The 14,299-nt window shown below is 37.6% G+C and overlaps 1 protein-coding gene across 1 annotated transcript; it reads left to right on the top strand.

The window, feature by feature from the left end:
* Nucleotides 1-2,837: 2,837 nt before the first annotated feature.
* Nucleotides 2,838-12,472, top strand: LOC143030621 (uncharacterized). Its single transcript, XM_076193785.1, has 2 exons — nucleotides 2,838-2,947; nucleotides 8,940-12,472. Exon 2 carries the CDS (start codon nucleotides 9,390-9,392, stop codon nucleotides 10,929-10,931), a length of 1,542 nt encoding a protein of 513 aa, XP_076049900.1. The 5' UTR covers nucleotides 2,838-2,947; nucleotides 8,940-9,389; the 3' UTR covers nucleotides 10,932-12,472.
* The last annotated feature ends 1,827 nt before the right edge of the window (nucleotides 12,473-14,299 follow it).

Consider the following 14,299-nt stretch of genomic DNA (forward strand, 5'->3'; position numbering starts at 1 on the left):
CTTGATTTTTTTTCTCCTTCTTTACTTTCTCTCTTTTCTTTGTTATTTAATGTTATGTTTTATCTTTTTTGTCCATCAATGTATTTCTTAGTTATTCAATTTTCTTTTTTATATATTTTTTTATCTACCAATCTCTGCCCATGACGTCACGGCGCATGCACCAAAGACAACAAACCCGACGACGTCCAACGATTAACCTAAAATTCAAAATTAATTCTTTCTTCTTTCTCTTTTTTCTTTGTTATTTAATTTTATGTTTTATCTTTTGATCTATTAATGTATTTCTTCGTTATTTATTTTTTTATCAACCAGTCTCTGCCCATGACGTCACGACGCATGCGCAAAAGACAACAACCTGAATTCTTTCTCCTTCTTTTCTTTGTTATATAATGGTATGTTTTAACTTTTTTGTCTATCAATTTATTCGTTATTTAATATTTTTTTTTATTCTTTATTATATCTACCAATCTCTGCCCATGACGTCACGGCGCATGCGCAAAAGACAACAAACCCGAAGACGACCCACGGTTAATTCTTTCAAAATTAATTCTTTCTCCTTTCTTTTCTTTGTTGTTTAATTTCATGCTTTATCTTTTTGATCTATTAATGTATTTCTTCAGTATTCATTTTTTTATCTACCAATCTCTGCCCATGACGTCACGGCGCATGCGCAAAAGACAACAAACCCGAAGACGACCAACGATTAACCTAAAATTCAGAATTAATTCTTTCTCCTTTCTCTCTTTTCTTTGTTATTTAATTCTGTGTTTTATCTTTTTGATCTATTAATGTATTTCTTTATTATTTATTTTTTTATCTACCAATCTCTGCCCATGACGTCACGGCGCATTCGCAAAAGACAACAAACCCGAAGACGACCAACAATTAATTCTTTTAAGATTAATTCTTTCTCCTTTCTTTCTTTTCTTTGTTATTTAATTTTTTGTTTTATCTTTGTGATCTATTAATGTATTTCTTCGTTATCTATTTTTTATGTACCAGTCTCTGCCCATGACGTCAGAACGTATGCGGAAAAGACAATAAACCCGAATTCTTTCTCCTTTTTTTCTTTCTCTCTTTTATATGTTTTTTTTTGTCTATAAATCTATTTCTTCGTTATTTAATTTTCTTTTTTTATATTTTTTATCTACCAATCTCTGCCCATGACGTCACGGCGCATGCGCAAAAGAGAACAAACCCGAAGACGACCAAATTCATATTGAAATTAAAATTCAAAAGATTTATTGCCATATAGAAATTATACATCAAAAGGGGTGTATTAGTATGCTAATAAACCCGCACAGACGTTTAAATAATTAATTGATAGTTCAGCTTTACTTTTGTGAACTTTTTCACAATTTTTTTGAGGAGTGTTATTATCTAAAAAGTAACATAGCTGTTCAGAGTAATCATGAATAAGGTCAGGATGCCTATATTCCATTAGTTCCCTGCAGTCTCTTTGAGACTAAAGTGCCCGTACATATTTCGTCTTCGAAGTATTCTCTTATGATGACTACACCACACCCTGCTCTAACCCCATTTAATTACTGGTCCATCACAGTAAATATGTATGGAATTAATTCCTGGTACAGTATTGATTTGGGACAAGAATTGCTGCCTCAGTTTATTACTGTTCAAATCACGACTCTTAGTGTCCAGCTTGTTTATGTTTATTGGTACTTTGAGTGTGGTCCAAGTGTTTGGTTTCATTAGGTATTGTACGACAGTATGCGAGTACTTCATAGTCCATTACTGCTTCACACCGCAGTCTTGTCAGGTATTTCTTCTTTCCAACAGTGCCTGAAGCTATTTCCTCCCCTAATTTCCTTTGACCGTGCCTTATCGTTCTTACAGTAGACCTTACTGCTAGTTCTTTTAATCTAATTGTGATACTTGAAAGATATTTAGTTCTAGTCTCATGATTTCGATTCGTGTAGTTCTCGGACAGCCTAATATAATTCTCATGGCTTTATTTTGTACTATTTCTAGTGGTTTCAGTTTGTTTTCTGTGCATGCTTTTAGCAATGGCGCAGCATAGTCTGTCAACGATCTGATTGTGGTCATATACATCATTGTTAGGACAAGGCTTCCAGCTCCAATTCCTTTATTGGCCAATACCTGCAACGGCTTTAGTCTCGATGTGCAGACATGTTTCAAATAGTCTATTTCATTATTTCTCATCTGAAATCCAACATGCATACCTAAGTATTTGTAATCTAAGACTTTCTCTAAATTTATTCCATTTCTTTCAAAGGTTTTATCATTCTTCATTCGTTTGTACTTTGATTTTATTTTCATTTCTTACTAATCCCATGTCTAAGCATAGATCTTTAAGTTCTGCCAATTCCTTTTCCATTATGCTTTCGTTTGCACATTCTAGTACTATATCATCATCGCTAGTAACCAGAAAAAGATGTCCTGTGTAAAGGATACACAAGAGTTTGCTAGCAAACCAAGTAGCAAAAGTGAGTATAATGTTAGCGAAAAATACATAGTTTGTCGTCACATTAACAGCAATTTTGATACCCACTTGAGTGATCAAATTAGCCATCATTCCTGGCGTTTATACATGAAATACAAATAGAATTGAGCATGTATAATATTGCTTATACAGGAGTTTTATTTGCTAATTTAAGTATCATTATTTATACAAAAACAATATGACTGAGGACCACAATGAAAATAAGCTTACATGCTTTTTTGTGTTATCCTCGGCAGTTGCAATTGTTCTTTCGAACTATGTGTTCTTGACATTTTCTGCACTTCATGTATATTAATTCTTTGCCAAATAAACTTAGTATTATTATTATTATGACTATAGCAGTTATAGACTGGTTTGTAAACAACACAACTTGCGGGAAGCTATGTTATTGTTTTCGTCATGCGGTCTCCAAAAAGTCAATAAAACATTCACTCTGTGACGGATACGCAAGGGTTTGCTAGGAAAGTAAGTACCAAGAGCGAATAACATGCAAACGAAAAATGCCTATGTGCCGCTACGTTAAGGGTTGCTTTATGTAGACTAGTTTTTCATTATGTCCGATCACCGCTACCAAATTAGTGAAAGCGGCTAATCAAACTCTTGTTCAGTTTTTATATTCATGCAAGGCACGCAATATTACTAAAGATATATCATATAAAGTAACTGGTGGACACGTTTCTAAGACATTCGGTGTTATTTCAGTGACACGCAAACACATTTTTAATTAACGTTTTTCATTTCAAATATTCATTTTTGCTATGCTTATGGAATGGTTATGGAAGGGTAGGATATATTAGGTTAGGGGCTGTCAGACAACGTAAATTCCATGGTAGATATCAGTGTTTGAATGTTTCTGGAACTTTGCCTTGTATTCATGGGCTACTGGGGTTTTATGTCATATGGACTGGAGTACTCAAAATATACACTGCCATCCAACCTAAAAAATAATGGCATTTTCTTAGAAGTACACACCTTTGCATTATAACAATAGTAAATTAAATATTTATTTTGGAAATATTAATACATAAAGATAATTTTGTGTTGTCACTCTGATTTAGTAAAATTGCTTTGGGGGCACAAATTTGTCATACAAATTGTATCTCGCTTGAAATGGATGTATTTTCTGTATTATAACTCACTTGATAACCTTATCTCACCAACTTGTTTTGGTGACAAGTTGGTAGGGTAATTCACTTTTCATTCAATGGTGTCAGGAACCATTATTAGATAGTTTGATCCATAGGCTTTTGGTGCTATTTCTTCCAAAATTCATTCATTTTTGTGTCACCTGAAAAAAAAAAGAGTTTAGCAGAAGTTAATATTGTACATATACCAAAGGCTATTTCCCCCTACACAGGGGGTAGCCAAAAAAGAAAAAGGCATAGAAACCACTCCCACCCATTTCATTTCCTATACCACTCTCCTCCACCCTCCTCCCTCCCTTTATCTCGGCACCTCCTGGATGACCAGGTCATCCCGTCATCCTGTCCAGGAGATGTATGTAGCCAAAGCTATGACTTTTCCCATAAGTGTATGGACTCCTTGGGCAGATATTTAATAGCGACTGCTAAAAATTTGCCTTACGTCTCACAGGAATGTACCCATAGGGATGCCTAATCCCATACTCCATCCTGTTTTAGCCACCTTTACAACCCAAGTGGGAAGACTTGAGGGCAATGTTCATTCTTACCCCAACAGGGAAAGGCAAAAATGTAAATATATACTCAACGTGTTATGAGAAATAGGCACCTGGGAATGGATTCAGAGAGAAGATTGTGCTGATGGCATGACATGGTGTAGAGACTTGGAATTTAATAGAGGTAGAGAGGAAAAGCTTAAATGTGTTTGAGATCCCACCTGAAGAATTCTGAGCCCAGTACGCCAAATATCAACAATGGAATAAAAGATAGGTTAGGTTGAATGAGGGTTATGCTTATTGTCATCACATTCAACCAAAGAATCATAAACCCAGGATGGCCCACATGAAGAATTGCCACCCTAGGATAGCCTATATAATTGCCACCCTAGGATAGCCTATATAAAGTATTGTCACCCTGTCAAAATCTGGGGTGACAATTCTTCATGTGATCCAGGGGTGATCGTGCCGATGGCATTGCATGGGGCAGAGACTCAGAATTTAAGAGAGACGGAGAAGAAAACCTTAAATGTGTTTGAGATGAAATATCTGAGAGGTATGGAAAGGGTTACTAGGTTGGATAGAGTGAGAAATGAGGTGAGGAGGAGAGCGGTAGTGGAAAAGGAGATGGCAGATAGGGCTGATGAAAGAATATTGGGATGGTTTGGACATATGGAAAGAATGAGTGATGAAAGATTAGTAAAAGAGATGTGGAAGGTGGAGGTGGAGGGAGTGGAACTTGAGGAGAAAAGTAAGGATGAGATGGATGGATGGGGTGAAAGGAGCATTGAGGAAGAGGGGAATGTCTGTTGAGGAAGGGAAGGAAAAGGCAGGAGATAGACATGAGTGGAGAGTGACTTTATAGATGATAGGGGGTGCTCATGTGTGCATTGATATTTTGATGCAGCCAAAAGGGATTTCTCCCAGTCTCATCTTTATGTGCATAAGGGGACAGAAAGTGGGGTTTGCCAACTAAGTGAAGTGGCCTTGCTGTGGCTGCATTGTGTCTTGCTACAGTGCTTCTGTCCCAGGGCAGTGAATGGGATACAAGGATGATCCATCATCCATGAGGAGCTAAGATGAGATGGAGGAAAGGGTGGTGGGTGGGAGTAGGTACATGACTGACTTGACCACCTCCCTTATATGGGGGGAAAAAAGCTTGTGGTATATAGATAGATAATTAAGTAGGGAGAAGTGTGTAATTAAGAACATAAGAATGCAGGAGATTGCATGGGACCATAAGGCCTACACTAGGCAGTTCCATGTTCATTACCACCTGTCATCCCCATCCATAAATTTGTCTAACTGTTTCTTAAAACAACTGATAATTTCAGCACCAACTACATGGTTACTAAGTCTATTCCATTGGTTGACCACCCTATTAGTAAACCAATTCTTACCTATTTCATTCTTAAATCTAAATTTGTCTAATTTAAATTTATTACTGCAAGTCCTGCCTTGTTGATTTAATATGATAACCTTGTTTGGGTCACCCTTGTTAAAGCCTTTGATCCACTTGAACACCTCTATTAGATCACCCCACATTCTGCATCTTTCCAGAGAGTGTAAATTAAGGTGCCTAAGGAGCTTGTAAGGTAAATTTCTGAGCCCATTTATCATTTTGGTCATTCTCTGTACTGATTCTAGTGAATTGATGTCCATTCTACAGGAAGGAGACCAAAACTGTACCACATAGTCAAGGATGAGTCTAATGTCAGATATAGTTTGATAAATACATCTGCATTTCTATTCATAACTGTCCTATCAATGGATCCTAATGCTCTGTTAGCTTTATTCCTGGTGCTAATGCTCTGTTTCCTGGATTTAAGGTCAGGACTCACTAGAACTCCCAAGTCTCTCTCACAATCAGTTTTCTCTGAAAACATGTTATCTAAGCTATATCTGCTTTCAGGTTGTGCAGCTATATGTTTAACACTCTGCACTTTGAGGTATTGAAGTCCATTTGTCATTTTGCCAACCATGTGAACAATTTGTTAAAGTCTTTGTGCAGAATCTATCAATCCCATTTTCTAAGTCATTTATGTACTTAATGAACAATAAGGGACCCAAAACTGGGACCTGGGGAACTCCACCAGGAACATTTCCCCCATTTACATTTTACACCATTTATAGCGACCCACTGTTTTCTGTCACTGATCCAAGCTCAAATCCATTCAAACACTTTTCCTCCTATGCCCTGGGCTTTGACTTTATTTACTAGTCTCTTGTGGGGGACCTTGACAAATGCTTTGCCAAAGTCAAGGTGAATAACATCATATCTATCAATGTCATCTGATGCTTTATATACAAAAAGATAGAAGATTAGTTACACATGACTCACCCTTCAAGAAAATATGCTGTGAGTCAGAAATCAAATCATGTCTCTTGATGTGATTCTGGTAGCTATGATAACAACTAGGCAAATTTAAGACTAATGAAAGGCTGTAGCACGGGTGAAAGATATGCTTTGACTCTGCCACCCACCTTCTAGGAGGAAAAGGTGTATTGGTATATAATAGTGCCAGCAATTATGACTAATACACAGGTTGAACAATGGATCATGTAGGAAAGTCCTTATGAAAACTGTATTTCTTTACATTGTAGTGAAACAGTATAAATAGATCAATGTAAACACCATTATAATGAGCAGTTTATCATTTTTGGGGTTTCCACTATATGAAGTTGATATGACCAAATAAGTAATGAGTGACCAATATTAACAGCAGTGAAGTGGTGGCTGGTGGCTGCTGATGGGCACCATCTTGAGGCTGGACATGTAAAGCAGCATTTTGCCATGGAAGGGACACAGGGCTGGGACTCTGTAAATGGTGTGAATGTGATGTCCCTGCATCCCATTTCTATGAGTGAACCCATTCTATTTTATTGTGTGCTATTAAGGATAAAGTGCTAAAAGAAATTCAATACTGCCAAATTCAGTTCACTGTGGGAGTACCCTTGGTAAAATTATTCTTATATTAGGAATTAAAATCTCACAAGCAATCACCAACTTTAATGGGTTCAAATCAATGACTCAGCTGCCCAAAGTTTGTTGACAAGTACATTTTGTGAGGAACGTGGTGTCCTCTATGCTAGACTGACTTCATGAGTTAATTTATATGGGAAGTGGATGGACCCATTAATGTATTGTATCAATAAGCTATGTTGCATACAATTTTTTTTTTTATTTTTTTTTTTTTTTTTATTTACCCCAATTATCTATATTTGTTCAATTATCATTTATCATGAATTTGTTACTGAATTTATTAATATTTATTTAATATCTATTAATATATATTGATTTACTATTAAATTGATTAATTTATTTGATAATTATTTATCCCTGTCTGTAGTAAAATCTGCTCAGTAGCATGCAGCTGATACTTTAGGGTCTATATGGGGTGCCCCTATGGACCAGAGCCACACATAATTTTGTGTCAGAGGAATTATCTACGCATAAAGAAATGTTGCTTTACAGTGCTACTTTAATGTACTGTGACGTTCCTTCTGTTATGCTATCCCCCAACTTTTAATATTGTCCTGTACCACTATGTCAGTGGTGAAATGGTGAGTTGTTGATTCAAACCCCACTAATAATACTGGTTGCTGTGTGGAATCTATTTCCTAATGACCAGAAAAAACATTTTATGAAGGCGTGATCCTGAAGCAAATTGAATTTGGATGAATTTAATGCCTTTCGCCATTGTTACCTCAAAATATGTAATCATTAACAAGTCAAAATACAATATGTATAGCTCTTATATACTTAATCACACATGGTTAAAGACATAACAATGGGATGTATCCATATATCTCATGTCATTTGCGGTGTCAAATCCGTGTGTTCCTTCTATAGCAAAATGTTGCTTTATATGGTTAGCCAGGATAAGGTGCCCACCTATGTATCCATACTACTTTCCACTGGCCACTACTTGATTGACGTTAATATTGATCACTGTTTATCAATTTGGTCATATCAATATCATATCTTTTTACACAATACAAGAATTTAAGAGCAAATTAGATATGATGAGACACAGAGAAGGGACACCACAAGTGTAGTTCCCCTTCCCGTAAGGTACAACTAGCTAAATACATATCAATTTCTTTAATATACCAGTGAAAATTCTAAAAATGGTAAACTGGTCATCATAATAGTGTGTGTTCTGACCCATTCATATTCTTTCACTAAAATGTAAAGAAATACAAAGTTGTTAGATCAAGTTTCTGACATGAGTCACTGTCCTACCAATATACCAGATATAAGTGCTGGCTATAATACATATTTATGCTCTAGTATTATGTTCTTGTATACAGTTTTTATATGGGAAATATGCATTTGAGAAACAGTAATTTGGGAAATGCTCAAAATAGACCAAAGCTTACAAAATGTCCAACTTTACATTGGTTGATGTTCATAGGCAGGGACACCTAAATTGAGATGATACTAGTATCAAATAGTTTCCACAAAGAGAATGATGAAACAACTATTTTGCCAGTATCGTAGCACAAATGTCACAACCGGTGAGATGTCTTTCCACCCTTCCAAATCTTATGACCAGATGAGAAGGTTGTTGTGGTGTGAGTATGCATGTAGCTATTTGATGATTTTGAGTGCATTTCTAATGAACAAGAAAAATGCAATATATCACAGGACTGTATTTGTCAGCATTGGTACCTATTTCATGTTAGGTGATGACATGTACACATGGTGTCTTTATGTACAAAGGGAGTTGAATGGTTTGTGTACAAAACATCCATGATCCTATTATCACATACCTCAAAGAGTTGGATTTAAATCTTATAATTACATTTTTTTTCCAGGAGAATTGTAATAAACATTTCTTTGGGAAAACTCTCCATAGCTTCCATGTATTTATCATACAATGAGGAGAATCCAGTGTGACTTCAGTGGCACAGCTATCACATGAGTCATCTTAAATATCAGGTGATGACCCACGCAGGAGAAAAGCCTTTCCAGTGTGACCTGTTTATTGCAACTTTCTCATAAAAGTTTGATATCAAGCATCACATAGTGACCCACACAAGAGAGAATCCTTTCCAGTGTGACCTGTGTGATTCTAAAAAAAGTGAACCTAAATGTCACATGCTGACCCACACAAGAGAGAAGCCTTTCCAGTGTGACCTGTGATTGTTTTCTTACAAAAGTGTAACCTCAAATGTTATGTGGTGACACACACAGGAGAGAAACCTTTTCAGTGTGACTTGTGTGATGCAGCTTTCTCACAAAAAAGTCATCTCAAACATTACACGATGACCCACACAAAAGAGAAGCCTTTCCAATGTGACCTGTGTGATTCTGTTTTCTCACAAAAAGGTAACCTCAAACTTCATGTGACTACCCACACAGGAGAGAAGCCTTTCCAGTGTGACTTGTGTGATGCAGCTTTCTCACGAAAAAGTAATCTTAAATATCACATTACAAACCACACAGGAGAGAAGCCTTTCCAGTGTGACCTGTGTGATGCAGCATTCTCAGGGAAAAGTAATCTCAAAGATCACATGATGACCCACACAGGGGAGAAACCTTTCCAGTGTGATCTGTGTGATTCAGCTTTCGCACAAAAGGGTAAACTCAAACGTCACATGCTGATCCACACAGGAAAGAAGCCTTTCCAGTGTGACCTGTGCGATTCAGCTTTCTCACAAAAAGTTCATCTCAAATGTCACATAATGACCCACACAGGAGAGAAGCCTTTCCAGTGTGACCTGTGTGATTCTGCTTTCTCACAAAAGAGTGAACTCAAACATCACATCATGATTCACACAGGAGAAAAGCCTTCCCAGTGTGACCTGTGTGATGCAACTTTCTCACGAAAAAGTCATCTCAAATATCACCTCATGACCCACACAGGAGAGAAGCCTTTCCAGTGTGATCTGTGTGATGCTGCTTTCTCACAAAAAAGTAATTTAAAATATCATATGGCAACGCACACAGGAGAGAAGCCTTTCCAGTGTGACCTGTGTGGTTCTGTTTTCTCACGAAAGGGTAATCTTAAACGTCACATAATGACCCACACAGGAGAGAAGTCTTTCCAGAGAGACCTGTCTGATTCTCCTTTTTCACAGAAGGGTGAACTCAAATATCACATGCTGGCCCACACAGGAGAGAAGCCTTTCCAGTGTGAGTTGTGTGATGCAGCTTTCTCACAAAAGGATTATCTTAAATATCACATGGTGACCCACACAGAAGATAAACCTTTCCGGTGTGATCTATGTGATACAGCTTTCATACAAAAACATCAACTCAAATATCACATGCTGAGCCACACAGGAAAGAAGCCTTTCCAATGTGAGCTATGTGACTCAGCATTCATACAAAAAAAACAATTCGAATATCACATGATGACCCACACAGGAGAGAAGCCATTCCAGTGTGAGCTGTGTGATTCAGCTTACATACAGAAAGGTCAACTCAAATATCACATGATGACCCACACTGGAGAAAAACCTTTCCAGTGTGACTTTTGTGATGCAACTTTCTCAATGAAGTGTAATCTGAAAAGGCATATGATGACCCACACTGGAGAAAAACCCTTCCAGTGTAAGTTCTGCAATTCTGCTTTCACACGAAAATGTAATCTAAAGTATCACATAATGACCCACACAGGAGAGAAGCCTTTCCACTGTGACCTGTGCAATGCAGCTTTCCCACGGAAGAATGATCTCAAACGTCACATGATGACACACAGTGGAGAAAAGCCCTTCCAGTGTGACCTGTGCAGTGCAGCATTCTCACGAAAGGGTGATCTCAAACGTCACATGAGGACCCACACAGGAGACAAGCCTTTGTAGTGTGACCTGTGCAATTTTGCTTTCTCACAAAAAGGTGATCTCGCTTGTCACATGATGACTCCCTAAGGGGAAAAGCCTTTCTAATGTGACCTGTGCAATGCAGCTTTCTCACAAAAAAGTAACCTCAAATGATGTTGAGCCACACAGGAGAGAAGCCTTTCCTGTGTATACTCTGCAATTATGCTTTCTCACAAATAGGTGTTCTCAGACATCATATGATAAACCACATTGGAGAAAAGCCATGTTTATGTGACTAGTATGATACAGATTTATCACAAATGTGTGATCTCAAACATTACATGATGGACCACACAGGAGAGAAGCCATTCCTGTGTGTTCTGTGTGATGCAACTTTTTCAAGTAAGTGTGACCTCAAATGTCACATGATAAACCATAAAGGAGAGAATCCATTCTAGTGTGACCTGTATGATTCTGCTCTCTCACAGATATCAAACGTCACATGATGCCCCACACAGGAAATGAGCCTTTCCATATGTGACCTGTGCAACACATCTTACTCAAAAAAGTTGTCTCAAAGATCACATGGTGACTCACATTGGACAGAAGCCCTTACAGTGTAACCTATGCAATGCAGCTTTTTGCAAAAGAGTTTAATCAAACTGCATAATGTAACCCATGGTGAGAAGGAGTGCCATTGTGATCTTTGTGATGCAGCTTTCTCATGGAATAATGATTACAACTGTCCCGTCTTTACTCACGCTGAAGAGAAACCCCTCCAGAAAATTCATCTCAGACATCATGATTTTACCCACTCTGGAGAGAAGCCTTTTACAGTGTGACCTGTGCCATGCAGCTTTCTCAGATAAGGATGATCTCAAATATCACGTGATGATTCACACCAGAGTAAGGCCTTTCCAGCAGCATGACCTCATGTGGAGCTTTCTCACATGAGGGTGTTCTGAAATAGCATGTGATGTCCCACATGATTATAACCTTTTCTACAGTGACCTGTGCAATGCAGCTTTCTAATGAAGAAGTAATATTAAACGGCATATGATAATCAACACAAGAGAAAAGTCTTTCCAATGTGACTTGTACATTACAGCTTTCTCGTGAGATGCTTTCAAAAGTCATGTGAGAACTCACGCAAAAGTGAGACTTTTCTAGTGTGACATTGCATTGCACATTTCTCAATAAAGACTGCAACTATGTGGGGATATGACTGTTAGATTGAAACTTAGATATATGGCATTCAAGACTGAAAACAATGCAAAATACTCCTTGAAAAAAAATACTCTTTTTTTTTATGCTTTCTAACAAGTTCTTTAAATACAGTACGGTATGAAATTGTTATGTATTTAACAGTGCAGTGGTGAAGTCCTACATACACCACTGGAATAGTTTTATTGTGTGTTTTACAGGACCAGAATATGTAAAACCTGTTCATCATCTCAATTTGTATTTGCTGAAAATTGTCTAATTTAAGCTTGAATGTGACATGTTATAGAACCAGTGGAATGCCATTTGATCTGTACAAAATTTTAGAAATTTGATAAGTAAGCAAATAGATGAATTATTGTAGCATCATTCACTAGTATTGTGAAACTTCCCAATAAAGAAAAAGTTGAAATACTGTTTTGTTATGATACCTAAACACATTCCTTACAGGGCATGCTGACCTTCTCCATTGCTGTTGTGATATATATCCATGACATAAAACACACTAATGAAATGGTATCAACTTGTTTGTGTACTACTGGTTGGTTATTGAGACAAGTAAGGTCATCATATTCAGACAAGCAAGGTAATTGTATTGAAACAGGCAAGGTCATCATATTGAGGCATGCAAGGCCATCACATTGAGACAGGCAAGGTCATCATATTCATACAGGCAAGGTCATCATATTCAGACAGTCAAGGTCATATTCAGACTGGCAAGGTCATCATATTGAGAAGGCAAGAGTCTAGTCATTTGTTAGCAGTATACCACATAGTGGACATCACATTTACCAAGCTCTCTTTCTTTTTGGCTGTTGGGGCAAACTCCCAAGGTGCGGGCAATTCCAATGCAATTAGAATATGACAAGGGTAAACAATGTCGACGGGCGACCCATTTCCAAAGGATTTATCGCAAGAGGACAAGGGTCACAAGAAGAATTGTCACCCCAGAACGCCGAATAACAACAGTGGAATAAAGATTAGGTTAGGTTACGGTTGGTTAGGTTGAATGAGGGTTATGCTTATTGTCACTTACACAACCGAAAATTTGTATACCCAGGATGGCCCACATGAAGTACTATCACCCTGTCGAAGTCTGGGGTGGCGAAGAATTCTTCGTGTGATCTGAGGACGATGTCTCTGGCAGGCCAAAATCGACATTCAACTTGTTGACAGTTTGTCCAACATTCAAGTAAAGCATTGGTTGGAGTGTCGAGGACTAAAGACAAGTGGAAAGGTACGCTCTCCGTCATAGCCACTTCTGCTGGCCCTGTTGATTGAATATGATGACCTTGCCTGTCTCAAAATGATGTCTCAACATGATGACCTTGCCTGTCTCAAAATTATGTCATTGTCTCAATATGATGACCTTGCCTGTCTCAAAGCGATGACCTTGCCTGTCAATGTGATGACCTTGCCTGTCTCAAAATTATGTCATTGTCTCAATATGATGACCTTGCCTGTCTCAAAGCGATGACCTTGCCTGTCAATGTGATGACCTTGCCTGTCTCAAAATTACACTGTCTCAAAATGATGATATTGTCTCAATATGATGACCTTGCCTGCCTCAATATGACCTTGCATGTATCGATATGTTGACCTTGCCTGTCTCAAAATTATGACATCTCAATATGATGACCTTGCCTGTCTCAATATGATGACCTTACCTGTCTCAATATGATGATCTTGCCTGTAAATTGACACCACCTTGGCTCTTAACTACAGTCCCAGTTACGCAGGCACGTCACAAGCGACGTCACATTTGGTCCCGAACTGGAGGTTATCCGTGACATTCCGACGGATCGAGGCTGTTGTGAAGTCACGATATTTTGTGGATATAAACTAAACTAAATCTTAGAATGGCACAGTAGACTGTCATTATTAACTGATTATTATTATCATCATTAATCATCATCATCATCGTTACTTTTTTATTTTTTAACACAGAAGGCATGGTGTTGTGTTCGCCTGTACAGTAGTCCCATGTACATTGTATCAAAAAATCTTAAATGTTTTCCAATGTAGAACAGTGTCTTCCCTCCTTGCGTGGAATTAGATAGCCACTATATAAATTGATTACTTTCTTTTGTTTTCATAAATACATTGACATTTTATTCTATACCAATATAAATATTTGAGCTTATGTCCTTTCCCCACTCATTTATTCTATCTCATCCTTAACCTCGTTT

Source organism: Oratosquilla oratoria, chromosome 12 (assembly GCF_046742065.1).
Source record: "Oratosquilla oratoria isolate Oo_2021 chromosome 12, ASM4674206v1, whole genome shotgun sequence".
Lineage (NCBI taxonomy): Eukaryota > Metazoa > Arthropoda > Malacostraca > Stomatopoda > Squillidae > Oratosquilla > Oratosquilla oratoria.